Source organism: Protopterus annectens, chromosome 3.part0, assembly GCF_019279795.1.
Source record: "Protopterus annectens isolate FY-2018-M chromosome 3.part0, PAN1.0, whole genome shotgun sequence".
Taxonomy (NCBI): domain Eukaryota; kingdom Metazoa; phylum Chordata; order Ceratodontiformes; family Protopteridae; genus Protopterus; species Protopterus annectens.
Genome location: NC_056731.1, coordinates 758,216,786 through 758,232,528, shown reverse-complemented (window position 1 = coordinate 758,232,528; position 15,743 = coordinate 758,216,786). Strand labels below are relative to the sequence as shown.

General features: G+C 38.0%; 1 protein-coding gene across 4 annotated transcripts in view; it reads left to right on the top strand.

The window, feature by feature from the left end:
- GALNT1 (polypeptide N-acetylgalactosaminyltransferase 1) overlaps positions 1-15,743 on the top strand; it is a 1,910,365-nt gene that overhangs the window by 1,874,604 nt on the left and 20,018 nt on the right. For all 4 annotated transcript variants that reach the window (XM_044065104.1, XM_044065106.1, XM_044065102.1 and 1 more), the window contains exons 10-11: positions 10,951-11,049; positions 11,170-11,304. In XM_044065104.1, coding sequence (XP_043921039.1) covers positions 10,951-11,049; positions 11,170-11,304 — 234 coding nt within the window. The remainder of the gene's footprint in view (positions 1-10,950; positions 11,050-11,169; positions 11,305-15,743) is intronic.

The window sequence follows — 15,743 nt, the reverse complement described above, 5'->3', positions numbered from 1 at the left end:
CTCTGTTAGAAATGCTACATCTAAAGAAATCCCAATCCCTCCAGACCACATGCTCCAGAGACCTCAACCTCATTACCACAATCAACAGAACATACTGGAGGGACAGGATCATAACCCAGAGACTGCCCATGCTATGGAATAGACTTCCCATACATGTCAAGCAGAGCAACTCGCTGACCACCTTCAAGAGAAATCTTGATGAGTGGATGGGAAATAAAAAATTCACCCCAGGGGTAACTTCAGTGGCTCTACTTGACAGAGGCACTGGGAACTAAGGTCGGGTGGCACGATGCCAGGGTAATCCTGTGGCTAGGTTTGTAAAAGCCCCAGGGCCATTAGCCTAGTACACACCTATGAACCTATATAGGAACGATTAATAAGAATTATTTAAATGGGTTGTCAAAGGTTTTAAAGTATTGTAGAAGGGGAATCTCAGAACGAGAAGAGGAGCAACTGCAGAGCTCTAAAGAGAAAAATAAGGGGATATCTGGAAATATGCCTGCATTTAGGAAAGGCTGCTTTTAAGCAAGAATTTTTTGATAACTGAACTCCAAAGCACAAAAAACTCTTCGACCAGTGACTTGGGCAACAGAAAGTAGAAAAGGTTAATGCCAGATTTGGGGAGCTTTTGATAAGAAAATGAACCATAGATCCTGTAGCAGTATTAGAGATATTTCGAAAATTATATGAACGTTTGTATAAAGCAGGAGGAGTGGGGGAACCCATGAATGGTACAAATGGTAGTATTTATTGAAGATTTAACTGTGATAAGGTTAGAAGAAGATGAGGTTCAAGCAAATCAAACAGCAAAGTCAGAAATGGATGAGATAAAAATGGTGATAGTATTCCTGTGGAGATTTGGAAATTAGAAGGGAATAAAGAGATAATGTAGTAGGTTTTGATTAGCAATATTTTAAAAGGAGGGACAGGACCAACATCTCAGAAGAAAACTTTGGTCTTGTATTACCGAAACTGGGTAGTCTTCAAATGCAGCTTCATATAGACCAGTTTCAATTTTAAACCATGGTAATAGTCTATACTAGCTAAGGGAATGACAAAGGTGTTGCCAAAATTGCTAGATATGGATCTGTATAGTTTTGTGGAGAGTAGGCAAACATTTGATAATATCAACACAACAGTGATGATTCAGAGGGATATGCAGAGTATAAGAAATGCAATTGTTAGTGGGTCTTGATACAGAGAAGGCATTTGCTAGAGTCAACTGGGATTTTATGAGTAGGGCAGTGGTGGTATTTGCATTCCCTGATAGAGTAGTGGGGTTCTTTAGGAGGATATTTCAAGTGTCTGACACAAGAATTAAGGTGGGGGTAGGTTTCTGTCTGACAAGCTGGGTTTGAACAGAGAAGCCAGACAGGGATGTCTTCTTTTCCCTTTATTTGCCTTATACTTAGATCCATTGGCAAAGAAGGTAAGAGTCTCCCAAATTCACGGATATAAATAATATTGCAATCAGAAAAAGTTAGTTTTATTCACATTGTGTTACTTACTTCTTAATAAATCTAAAAAAGGACCTGTCAGTGTTGTGGAACATTTTGAGATTGTTTTAAGTCTTTTCAAGATATAAAATGAGGCTAAAATAAAGGCTGTGGTGGTAAATTATGTACCCCCACATGAATTGGTTAAGCAATACCCACATTTGTGGGGACATAAGATGAAGTATAAAGCTGTATGGATAAGAGGATTCTGTTATGGCAGCTAAGGATATGTGGGAAGAGACTAAATGAAAGATAATACAAAAATTGAGAAGTTAGAAGCTCTTGATTATAGATATAGATTGTAAGATCCAAGAGTAAATATGCGTTTAGTCCCTTTACTATATATAGGTCAGGTGTATTTTTATCAATCAGAGGAGAAGTCATGGGCCGTAGTGAATAAAGAGTTGTAGGGATGTATTTGAGAAGGAAAGAGGGCAAGAGTTATGTTGGGATAAGTTGTTCCTCCCCATTGAAAAAGGACTACCTGATTTGAAGGCATACAGTTAATGTGCATATCCATAACATCAGCAGAAGGTTTCAGATTAATAGAAAAGCATCATCATGAATAGGATTTTTAGATACAATTTCTTAAGCAGAGTAACTGTACAGAAAATTTATATTTGTAAAGTAGCAGAAAATTTTCTAAGCACTATGCCAACACAAGAATGAAGAAACAAATTTTACAAAAAAGGATGACTGTATGTAGGTGTGTGTAAGCAAGAGAGTGCTAGAATTTATAGAAGATATTTAACAAAAGGACCATCATGGTAGTAGAAGCAGATAACTGTGAATGGAAATGTAACAGGGCAGGATGAGACCAAGCAGAAGATTGGACTGCAAGTCAGAAACTGCCTTCCCACTAGGGACTGAGAAGAGCATGGGCAAAGATAATTGGATAGGGTAGTGCCAAGTGGGGAAAAAAAACAGCTGTGGTTACGTTTTTAGTTTATCCTAGAAAGAAGCTGATGTTAAAGGGATAATTAGGGCATATAAAATATTGCAAAATAACTATAAGAATCAATCAGAAGAAATTAAAAAAATTGGAAAAAGAACGGAAAGACAATATACAAAGGAACACTGAGAAGAGATCTGTACGTCTATCAAGTAAGCATCAAAGTTTAGGTTGTTTAGGACTTTTCATCAAAGTGTTTGCATTGGTATTTTTATATCCCAAACAGACACTTTTCTTAGGTAAATAACAATTGCTGGAGGTATGATGGGAAAGGTAGAGGTAATTGTGGAACATGTTGTTTTGAATGTAACAAGGCAACAGATTTTAAAATTTCCCTGCAGAGTGCTTCTTCAGAAATGGTGAGGAAGCAAGTAATTCTAACTAAGGAAATTTTCATTTGAGCCGGGGTGTAGGATCTGGAATGCCTAGATATAGTGCGGCTGTCCTAAGTTTAATGTGATTAGTAAGAAAAGCAAGTACTAGAAAATGGAAATCAAAATCAGAACCAACTAGCTGATGCGGCTAAGAGTTGGAGGTAGGACCTTTAGAGAAAATTACATAGAAGTAAATGGATTTGTTGGAAAAATACATTAAGACTAGTGTTCTGGAGTAGAAATAGAATTTAAGAGAAGTCCGTACTTAAGCATTTTATGTAATGTTGGAGTGAATGTTAAAAAAGTAAATGCATATGTATAATGCAAAAAAAAACTAATGAAAACAGTTTGCATTGGCTTGGTTTGGTTTCTATAACTTTATGTATACATGTCATTGTTAAAATTGTGTGAATTTACTAATAAAGGTACTGAGGGAATTGAACAGTTCCGCTATAGCACGGCTGCGATACTTTATTAAATAGAGATTGAAACTGGGTTACATGGAAGGCTGGAACACTACATCTGGACTGGAAAACTGGGATAGGGTCCCATTTTCAAAAAGAAAAATAGGAAGATATCTTCCTCTTGTAATGGTTTCACACTACATAGCCTCCCTGGGAAAACATATGCTAGGGTATTGGGATGGATATTTCTTCAAATAGCAGAACTTCTTCCAGGCAGACCTCTGCAAATTCTGTCCTGCTGTGGAACTGTGCATCAGATGCATATGTTGAAATGTCCACTTTTATTAATTAAATAGCAGCTAGTAGGGTTGAAACCATTCATGAATTGAATATAAAAGCATTTCTTAAAAAAAAAAAAAAGAAAATAAAGAAAATGAAAAGTTAAAAATGAAGACTGAATTAGGAAGTAGTGAAATTCCATGTCAAATTCAGACATCTTGAGTGCACATTTTAAATGAATATTCATTGAGTCCAGTGGTTCTGTTGGCCTTGAGCTGCAGTTGCCATTCTAATTTGTGGGAATCCAACACACTAAGTCCCCACCCCACCTCTGTTGTCCAAAGTGACTTGTTTAAGTACAAAAAATAAGAATTGATTTAAACTGGCCAAAAAGAACCATGTTTCAAAAGTGCTTTATATAATTTTTGACAACAATTAACCACTGAAAACAACGCAGAAAGCTGCACACCCAGAGAGCACAATAGTTTCAAGACATATGTTAAAATGTCACACTTTTATTCATTAAATAGAAGCCAATTGGGGTTTAAACCATTTATGAATTGTATATAAAAACATTTTTATAGTAAAACTCCATGTCTAATTCATACATCTTAAATTAAGTGAACCTTTTTAAGTTAATATTCATTGAATCCAGGGGTTCTTTTGGCTTTGAGTCACAGTTGCCATTTTAATTCATGGGAATCCAATACGCTGATAAATTCCCCACCTCTGTTGTCCAAAGTGACTTGTTAAGCACAAAAAATAAGATTTTATTAAAACTGGAACAAATGGCACCATGTTTCAAAAGTGTTTTATGTAATTTCTGTTGGCATATGCATGTTAATGAATACATTTTAAAAGTCTGTGTAAGGTCTTGTCCTCATAGAAACATTTATATGACAGGCATGTTGCTGTTTAAGTAACACCACTTGAATTTCAGTGAAATTTAATCATTTGCTCTGCAACTTTTCTCCATATGGCTCAGAAAGCAGAAGCTCCTTGTTGATTAGTCTGCAATATGAACATTTTGTCCTTTTTTTGTTTTTTCTTGCTGGTTCTGAAGTCTTTGCTACAGTACAGATAAAAGCATTAGACCTGAAGTTAAGTGTTTGTTCTTCCTGTCTTTGGCATTTTGTTTTTGTAACTTGAGTTAGCAAAAGCTAGAACACCACATTAGAACTTAATGTAGAGTTATCTGGACTGGCAAAGAGTAGCTGCTTGTTTCCTATCTCAGTGTCCTAGTAAGAGCTCCAAAGTGAGTCCTAACTGCTATAATGTTGAAATTTTCTTCACCTACACACCTCATAAAATGCTGCAGGTTTCAAACATTAATTTCCATTTGTAGTTCTCAGCCATGCCTTTTGGCCTTTCTGCAGCTTCAGAAGTGTCCAGGTATATGACACCATATTTCAGCTACTTGACACTACAGTATATTTCAATAGATACTTGTAAGAAAGACTATCTTTAAAAAATAACACCATAAAGTTAAATCCAGAATTTTGAATTTTTAAACCAGGAATTTGAAGAAGTGTAATATATTGCAATATTGAATTGTTGTTAAATACATTTAAACAGATAAATATATCAGAAGCAGTAAATCAAGCACTTTAACAAAATAGTTTATGCAGGGTAGCTCCCATCAGTGTTGGATTTTCTTACTTCACACCCTTGTACTTTGTAAATACACTAACTTTTCAGTCATATTTTGCAGTACTTTTACCCATTTTCAGCTATATGGTTAATATGTTTAGAAACTGAAACGGTTAGGAGAATAGGATGCTCATCCTGACTGTATCAGATAGTGTATTTGTAATACATTTTAATTTCTCAGTAGTTTGACATTACAAGAAATTCTATTACATCAGGTTTCTGTGATTTGAAAATTCAATATTTTGAATTTGATTCTCTGTTAATCTTTTTACTGGTAATGCTTTATAGGTAGACTGGTCAGACATTCTTTTCAGCCATTACCTTGTTTCAGTCTTTACCCAAGGTGGTCAGTTTTTTTTTGTTGTAGCTTCTTCATCCTGTTCCTTTTGCTAGCGGTACAAAATCTGTTTTGTGTTCTGAGAATAACCTCTTATGTACTACAAAAAAAAAAAGCCCCAGACAGACTTCAGTTGATGTCCAGTTTCTTCAAGACACTTTTGTATGTACTGCTAGCAATGGTTTGCCTTGCAGTGAACAGGATGTCTTTTTTTTTACATCATTTAGTGATTTAATGTCCACCTAAAGTATGTAACAACAAAACAGTATCACAGAGCCTTGGGGATTAGTGTCTTCTTGCATCCCCATGGTATCTAACACAAGGATGGATATGAGAAGTATTCATTAAATGTAAAAAAATGAGAATTGTTCATTAAATATTTTTAAAAAAAATTGACTCAAGACTACAGATCCTCTGGTTCAAAAAATCCAAATTCTGCCTTTACACTCAACCACTGTGTCTGGCTTTAGGTATGCCATTTCCTCTGCTATATTTCATTCTTAACTGACTTCATGTGCATTGGGATTGCACTGTAGCAACCTGTTTTGTTTCTCTGTGGCGGCAGAGGGCCTGATGTCTTCAGTGTCACACTTTCCACATTCACATGAAGAAAGAAAGAACCTTGAAAGCCATCTAGACTTGCCTTCTTCCAGGACTTCTATAAATAAATGTAGACAACATAACACTGATGTAGTACATCATTGTATGGGGATGCCTACATCTGTTCTCTGTGTTAGGGAAACTGAACATCTCAAAGTAGTTGCTAAACTTAAGTATAACTTACAAGCTGTTTATCTCAGTGTAGGTGACCAACAACAGGTGAATGGTTTTGGCACAAAGTCAGCCATTCCATCAGCATTGTTTACAAGGTGTCCCTGCATTGTCATCTGTAGGGGCCTCCTAGACAGACCTCTTCACTACTCAGGGTAGTCCTGAGGTTCCTCGCTTCCATTCTCCACTGGTGTGAAAGACTGTTTCTTTATTCCTTAGGCCCAGAATCTGGTATACAACTTTCTTCCATTTCCCTTTGTGCAGTCTGTTTTACTGAAAGCAAAACGAAACAAAGCAAACCTAATTCTTACAATTTTAAGATGACCCTGCCAACCATGGATTTATGTACTATTGTGTGATGGCATTTATTCTTCTTGAAAAGAACCTGAAACAGCAAGCAATAGTTTTGCATTCTAGGATTTTGAATGTGAGCGTCATTACTCTTAGATTTACAGCTGATCCCTAAAATGAAATCACTTTCTTCAGAGATTATCCAAATTCTAAGAGAAGCCAGAAGTCCAGTAACAAGACAGTCAGACCTGATTTAAATTACAAGGATTGGCTATGCGAGCAACACAGAATTATGTTAATGCAGACTCCTATTCTACAGCAAAGTAGATGTTAATCATTGCTGTTCAAGACAAGAATGTCTTGTCCTCCTTTCAATTTGCACCTTTTAATATCTGCAGTGGTGGTGCTGCGGTAGCGTTGTCGCCTCACAGTAAGACGTTGTCCTGTTCGATTCTCAGCTAGAGTGGCTTCTGTGTGGAGACATGTGTGAATGGGCGTACCTTCGTTGAAGGTTGTGCGTCAGGGCCGGCAACTCGGCACATAAAAATCTACTGCCAATCATTAGTGGACCGGAGTTCCGCTGTGGCGACCCCTAACCGGGAAAAGCCGAAAGACACAACAACAAGTATATAGAGCATTAGAATTATGCTGTTAACCCCAGGGAAAAGACAGCCTTGTTAAGTACTTTTCTGATGTCAGAAAGGTGCTTAAACGCAGTTATTAATCTCTAGTCTCATGTTAGAGCTTTAAACGTTGTAACTAGATTTCATAGAACTGTGCTAGGAATCAAAAATTAGATTTAAAACATTTAACACTTCTTTCAGCCTTTCTTTCTTGCTGAAACTGTAAATATAAGGGAAAAGTAGCTACCAGCATTAGAAGTAATAGCATCCATAGGTAGCCATCTGTCACCATTTTTGTACATGCATGGCATTCATGTTACCTCATAGATTTAAAAGTTCTTGATTAATTGCAGTGGTGCAAGGGGACAGTCTGTGCACAGGACTGAGGGGAAGAACTTTATATCCATTTTTCCAAATGCATTTTAGACCATTTTTCTTTAGAACTACATTTTAGGAAACGTCTTTGGCCGTATGTCCTAGATGCATTCATTCTAATGTGTGCTTGCAGCGGTTACTGTTTAATGCTTAGTATATTAACCTTTACAGGGATGTCACTTTTTTCCATTTCATTTTGGAAAAAATTAAAGATGGCATGTGTTAATGTGTCATTAGAGGACGCTTGAACCCGAAGACATCCTGAATTCATTTAAAGTAGGACTGCTGTCTTCTGAAAGGCTGGCAGGAAGGCATCTTTCTGAGTAGCATCCCCAGTTCATTATACTATTGCAAGAGTTTTTACTGAATGCCTGCAATCATGGTCATTACCTAGTAGTGCTGCATTTTCAGAACCCTCTCCTCACTGTATGTTTGGCATCAGTAACCCTGACTGTAGTGTTTTTGTTTATTAGTCAGGTTGTCTCACCTCTTTTTAAAAAAAAAAAACAATATTGACTGAGCAAATCTTTATGCATTGTGTGTACGTTTTTATTTAAGATCAGTTATGTTCCCCTGTATCTTCTGTGGTGTTTAAATTTTATTGCCCATTCTTTGACCTTTGTTTTCCTCTATTGTGCCTTTAAATGACTATGTTTATCTTTCTGAGTCGCCAACATTTTTTTTGTTTTGAGTCTGATATTCTGACTGCCTTTTCCATCTTTTGATTTAACTAGTACTAGTCTTTCTCTTGCTTCTTCAATGACTTATGTAATTATGTACTTCCTTCCTGCTCAGTAGGTCTCCATACCTTTTCTCTCTTGCTTTGTAGAGTCTATAGTGTGTTTTGTTTCTTTCAAATTTGTCATTTTGCTTCTTTGATGACATATTTAGTTTTGTTCTTTTTCTTTGACTTTTTTCTTTCCCATTTACTAATACGTTCCTTACACATACTTCATTTTACCAGAGGTCCAATGCCTTTATTTGACAAGCCTTTAATTCATTGACCATAAATACTGTGAACTGAGCTGTTTTGTGGTCATTTGTTTGTATGCAGGTGTTTATCTGTCAAAATCTGATTCTTTTTTTCATTTATGAGAGGGCAATGCTTAGCATTGTTCCCTCTTAAGAATGTCCCAGGGCTGTCTGACACATGCTCCTTGCCACATGCTCCCCTCCATCAAGGGCATTATAAATAATTGTGGCTATAGCAAGTGTGCAGTATTTGAATACCTGCTATATTCAAGTACTCTGTCAACAGTATTGTTGCTTTGAATTGTCATTTTGATGCTAGTTTCCTGTCCAGTTCCTCTCTTGAGAGGGAGGAAAGTCTCTATATAGCCTCGTAAGTGGCTGAATTACTATTTACCTTTTCCAAAAGTATCTTACTACTTTGTTTGTTGCTATTTAGTTGTTTCTTTGATTGCATCATTCATAAGAAGAATTACTTCCTTGCAGATGTATCCTTTCATATTCATTGATTGTACATCATAGTATGTTGACATTTACATAGTTCTGTGCATGATAGAGATGTTCAGCATAAGGCTTACTGCTGTGGGAATTCATAAAACAATGAGGTAGTAATCAGAAATTGATATTAATTTCACTGTTAAGAACTCATGATATTAAACACATATGGATGTTTAGCTTCACTGATGGGAATTTGAAGTATAATTGGGTATTAAGCATGATTTTTATCCACATGCATGCATCCCTTGAGTGTGAATGCAGTCTAGAGCTGTAGCCTTTAGAGGGAGAAAAGCAACTGAGGACTGCACTATACACACAGCTCAGTTCAGGGAGAACAGAAGGGCATGAAGGTGTTTTCTTTTGTTACTTGACTTGAAGACCACCACTTACTGAGAAAATGTTTTGCATTTACTTGCTAAGCAGTCCTGTTTTTGCTTAAGAGATATACTTGCCATTTTAATAACAAGAGTAAGGGGTTACTCATCTTTGTCATACTTAAGACCTGATTACTTGGAATTGTATGATTTGTTTCACCATCATATTATATTCTTAAAGCTATGCTGATTTTGGGGATCGGCCTGATGTAGTGGCAGGGTGTCCATCTGAATACTCATGGCCTAGGTGTGGAACCAGACTTGGGCCACTGGTAGAGCTGGTCTGGTTAGGATGAATCAGCTGATGAGCAGCTCTCCTAACCTGGTAGGGGGCGTTTAGAAATTTTGATGCTTATGTGACCTCTGGTGGAGACCAGGAGCCTCATAGATCATCTCAGGGTAAACAAGCTGGGGGTGACGATGACAGCCTAACCTCATTGCACTTGCCGCTGTCAGAGTTAGGGTGGCTGACAGCTGTAAGTATGATAATTCCCAGATACATGCTCGCAACTGCCCCCCCCACCCCCCACCCCCCACCCCCAGATCCTTTGCTCTGTAGTGCTAATTCTAAGCTAGTGGGAGATTGGCCTCCTGATTCTTCAGGAAAGCAGTCAGGTCCAGGGGTACCTGATTAAAAAGAAGAAATAGGATGAACTGGTTTTAGGTGAGAATAGAAGCTTGCAAAAAATCCGGATTTTGAAATCATCATCTGTTTTAAGGCCTTAAACGTGGTTTGTACTGTCCATCACTTTTTTAAGTTTGTAAAAACTAAGACCTATTTTTGGAGACTTTTTTTTTACATGTGATTGAGTGTGAATTGGATGATTCAGCAACTTGTTGACACAACTGAGTGAGCTGCAACTCATCAGCTTTTCTTCTCAGAGAATACCATTACTAAAGCTGCTTCTAGTATAGTGCCTGCAGGAATTCAGTTTTTTAGATATCTTTTTGTCTGTGGTTGTGTAGTCATAGGATTTGTCATATATAAAACTATGAGGGTAAAATCCACCACGTGGGTAGTGATGGTGGGTAAGCCTTCTTTGCAAAACATGCTTCTTTTGTTTTATTTTATTACTTTTATTAGGTGAAACTTGACCAATTGTATTCATCTAGCTGAAGCTTCATCCATCAGTTACTCTGGAATGTGCAGTACAGTCTTGTGGCATACGCTTCAAAGCCTTTATTATTAGTGTTCCAGAACTTTTGAATTTTCTTAATGAAGACTTGCAGATGTGTAGAACATATTTTGCCTTGTTGGTCTGAATTTTAGGGATAGGCACTGGAATCTGGAAAATCTTCAGTATGACCTAGCAAGTAATGTATGTTTAGCTAGTCAGTGCTGGTGAGAGGTTAATGCTTTACTGGTTGTGTCTCAACAATATAATTTGTAAGTAAGTTATCATTTTGTGTATATTTTGTTTGTGCAGTATATTCTGTTTTGTACTGCTTGTTTATGTTTTGGAGCTGTATTGATCACCTTTGGAAACGGGCCAAGGGCTCAATGAGACTTGCAGTTTGAAACTGTAATATTTTCTTTTCTATTCTTTTCCTGAACAGATCCGAAATGTCGATACCAACCAATGTCTTGACAATATGGCTAGGAAAGAAAATGAGAAAGTGGGAATCTTTAATTGTCACGGCATGGGTGGCAACCAGGTAAGGATTGCATGCAACTCCAACCAGAAAGCTTAGAATGACATAATTAAACTTCTGTTTCAATATTGTCTGACCCATTATTAAACCCACCTAATGTTACATGTTGATATTTTGGTTTAGGTGTTTTCTTACACTGCCAACAAAGAAATTCGAACAGATGATTTATGTTTAGATGTTTCCAAACTCAATGGGCCTGTTATGATGCTCAAGTGCCATCATCTCAAGGGCAATCAGCTCTGGGAGTACGATCCTGTGGTAAGTCAATGCACACAGACTTGGGACGTTTCATTTATTGTGCTGCAGTACTGCAGTTAGGGTTGAACTACAAGTTTTGTGTTAAACTAGAAATGCTGTAGTTCTTCATCTTCAAGGTCTTCAGATGTGAATTTATGTCCTGTTTTAGCTTTTTGCAACTTTCTTTTCTGCCACCATAACTTTAAGAGGATTTCTGAAGTGGGTTCAGCAATGGAATCTTCTCCATTTGCACAGTATCTAGTAAAAAAATCATAATATGTACATTAATGGTGGCCATAACATCCCATACACTTGTGTTATGGGGTCTACTTGACTGCTGTTTTCATTCATGCCATTCTTACTCTGCAAAACTCCTCCTTACAATTGTCATAGAAAAGAGACTACATTCAGTGCTTGAAGAACTAGCTTTAAGCTTCCCATTCAGATGGGCACATACATGTGGCCGTAATGTACCAGAGTGAAGACCATTACTGGATTTGTCTTTCCTACCTTAGACCTTCACAGAGTATACCCATTTGCCCCTCTTGCCAGCATTTTAGTAATGCCATTTTACATTCTCACCAAAGGTCTGCACTTTCTTCAGTGCATTCCTCTGTGCTGTCAGATAGATTTTGGAAGTAGCTCATGAAGGTACATCGGTTTTCCAAATGTTCATATGTTCATCGTTCCTAATCCTGAAGGATGCACAGAAGGTAGAGAATAATGAGTTCAGGCCTAAGGGCATCTCTACCTCGCTTTTCTTCAAAATGTAATGTTTCCTTGCTGGCTTCTGGCCACTTCCACTTCCAGCGAATAAGGAACATCCTGGTCTGTAAATTTTAGAGTCCGTTGACCTGCAAGAGATGTAGGATAAATATTTTTCTACACTGTTTCTCTTGGAAGTGAATTCCTAGTGGAAGTACTAGTGGATGCCACATCCCACAAAAGCTAAGGACACGGTTCTGTGAGTCAAGCACGCTGTCCTTGTGTGAGGATTCCATATTAATTAACTAGAATTGAGGATGTTTGATGCATGAGCTCCTGCAGTGGCCTGTCTGAGTTCCTTCTTTTGTACTTCCTCACACAGTAGACTTAATATTTGCTTTGATGCAGGGGGTGTAGTTAGAGAACAAGTTAGTCAGGTTTCCCCAGTACTGGCTCACCACCTCCATGACAGGTGTAGGCTACTGCATCAGATCAGAAATTACGTAATACATAAGACCACCGTGTTGTGCACCCATGTACCAACATTCTTACCTGTCCTTTAATTTTCATTTCCCTCTCCCAGTATCCCAGGTGGTGGTGTGTTCTACTGACTTCAGGGCAGATATTTTTTGGAAGAGGCATCCATTTCTACTCACGGGACCGTTGTAACTGTTACTTTTGCTAGCTCCTCCTTATTTTGTCCTGTATGCAGTACTCTTTAGACTTTTTTGCTTTATATAAGTACAGTTTTGCTAGGATCCTTTTTTGTCTTATCCTGTATGCATTTTCTGTGAGAGAATGTCTTGAATATGTGTGTGGCTATGTATATTTGTCAGTGTTTGAGAGTGTGTGTGTGTCTGTTTGTGTGTATATATATATATATATATATATATATATATATATATATATATATATATATATATAGATAGATAGATAAATACACACTCACATGTGTAGGTGTATTTCAGGTTGTTGGTTATTAATGCTTCTTAGACTGATGTGAAATATAGTCCTGCTGATATGATAGACTTGGAGGAGGTTATTGAGGGGTGTCATGGAAATACTGGATAAAAGTGGTGGTGTTAGTATAGTTGTACCAAGATTGGGGTGGATGTCTCCACTTAGTTTTAGAACAAGTATCTGATGATGACTGAGGCATTTGTACTACATTTTCTGTTTTATAGGTATTTTATTAAGCCATGGGTTATAATGTGAGTAACTGAATTTAAAGAATTCAATAGAGGTGGTTTATTTTGAAGTTGGAGAGATGGGAAAATTATGGCTTGTATTGTTATAAGTGTGAATCCAGTCTCACTGTGGGGCAGGAGTTAAATGAGTTGGTAGTGGTAGATTGTGAGTTATGTTACCGCAATGACGGATAAGAGCAGGAGGGATTGTGGGTGTGCCTTTATGACTAGGTTATGAGTTGGAAGATTTTATTAAGTGGGTATGGATTATCTGCCAAATATGTTAGAGTGGTCCCAAGAGTAATAGTACTTTGTGATTGGTTGATTTGACATGTACAGTAGTATGGAAATGTTTGGGAAGCATGCTGAGTCAGAGCATAATGAGGGCAAACAGAGCATGGCTTCACCATGTAGGGTGGTGTGTAGTTTCAGAAACAATCTACTGTAATTAAACAAACACTGCTGAGAATCTGCAGTAATTCGTGTAGTTCACAGCTGGATGATAGGCCACAGTATCTTGTTCTAAGGATTTGATTATGAAAATGGTGGTTGAGCAGGGGCACTACAGTTAGGTAGTGAAAGCCAATCTCTGCCCAGTGTTTTGCAGGGCAGCTTTCCTTTACAGAAATAATTTGGCTCAAAAACACAAGTAAGTGGAAATCTATTGTGAGGATTGTAATAAGGGATACTGGTAATTTAAACTATGGCAGAGGAAAAGAAGAGACAAACGCTGTTATGCACTGCTTATAAAGTAAAAAGGTGCAATCTCAGTCAGATAACTTTCCAAGGGAAAAAACTATGAAGACTGTTCTGTGAGAGTTAACACAGACAAAGCAAATGTCACTATTTATAACTGAAATTGCCAAGTATAAAAGCTATGTAGCCCAGAAGGTTAGTGTATCAGAAATGCAAAGTGAATTTTTACAATGGTGCAGGATATTGGAGCATCTCCTGCATAGTATTATAGTAGAATACCAGGATATCGACTTAAGGTGCCTTTTTAAGCTAGCTGTGCTTCACAATAAAGTGTGATAGTTATTGGTTCCCAAGGGTTTTGTGGGCTATATGTACTCAGGCATGGGTGGCCGAGCAGTTACAAGCTTCCTCACTGTAATAGAAACATAGGTGCCTGACAAAGGGTATATTTACAGTTCCCCATCCACTGATCTAAGTTTTGCTTTAATAATTGCAGGGATGTACTTTGCAACATGTGGATGGGAAGCCTGTTTGAGAGAAGGGGGGGGCTCTGAAACACATATCTGTCCCCTCAGTCTTGTCCTGTTAATGTTGGAGGCAAGGTTTAGGTCTCTGGATTGGGTGTTTATGATGCTGTTTGTTTTACAGATGTGGAACAGGCCCATTAGTGTTGGATTGGAGGATTCTTTGTAGACAAGGCATAGGTCACCACTTAGCAGTGTGTAGGAGACCTGAATAGAAGGACAAGGCATTGAGGTGGTCCACATAGGATTTGTCTTCCACATATTGTATTTTTTTTTTTTGAGGAATCTCTGAAGATGCTCTAGTTGTTGCATATGCCCAGCCCAACTGCACATGTCCCACTACAATATTTTGCAAAGCTGCTGTTTCTACTCACTCACATTGTAGAGAGAAACTCTTAGCCTGCTTTATGACCAGGAAGATTCTGTAGGTTTAGAACTCCTTGTAGGAAAACTTGTAGGTAGGTTATCCATTCAAACTTAGGCATAAGTTAGAACATCATTAGAAGGACTAGAGTTTGGGGGGTAGGTCAAAACCTAACCTTTCTGGAGGAAAGTCTTTTTTCAGAAATGGCCATCCATTCAGAATTGCAGTTACTGAGCATTTCTTCTGTAAGTGAATACTGAAGCTTCACTAGTGTTCTACTTTGGAGTAAGAAGAGATCTGAGGAGGCATCTTCCCAAGTTTTCAGCATGTACATCCCCTTGTTTGATCTTCTGGACTCCATGATCTGCCATCCTGATCGAATCACCTATTTTGTCATCACATGATGGTTTGGCAGTACTTGAGATCAAGGCTTGACACCTAGTGCCTGTCTTCAGGCCGTTTTGGCATGCTGGTTTAGCTGAGGGAGGGACTTTCAAATGTCCCTTCTTCGGGGCTTATGTCTCGAGGCCTAGACATCAAAGATACACCTAATGGGAACTTGATTTGTGATTGTGAAAATAAAGCTTTAGAAAATCATCTGAAGCTAGTGCTGGGCCTGATGCAGCCCTCTCTACCAAGCCTGTGCTTTGGCAGGCACATGCTGTTTCACAAGTTTCATTTCAGTTTGCACGCAACATGCATTAGTCACGTACTTACCCTTGTGAGGCCACAAATAAACCTGCTCCTGGAGATAGATGGGGTGTGAAACTTCCTCCTGCTCAAGTTTTTTTTTTTTTTTTTTTGAAGAGTTAGAAGATCCAGAGGACACTGCCACCAAGGCAGGCAACAGCAGTGAATCCACCCACCTCTAGATTCCCCGTGGATGAACTCCATCTTTGGCAATACTCAGAGATGATACATGGACTGGTCTGACACTCCTGCCTTTCCCCACCAGCTTTTTCTTACTTATCTGGGAAAGAAGCC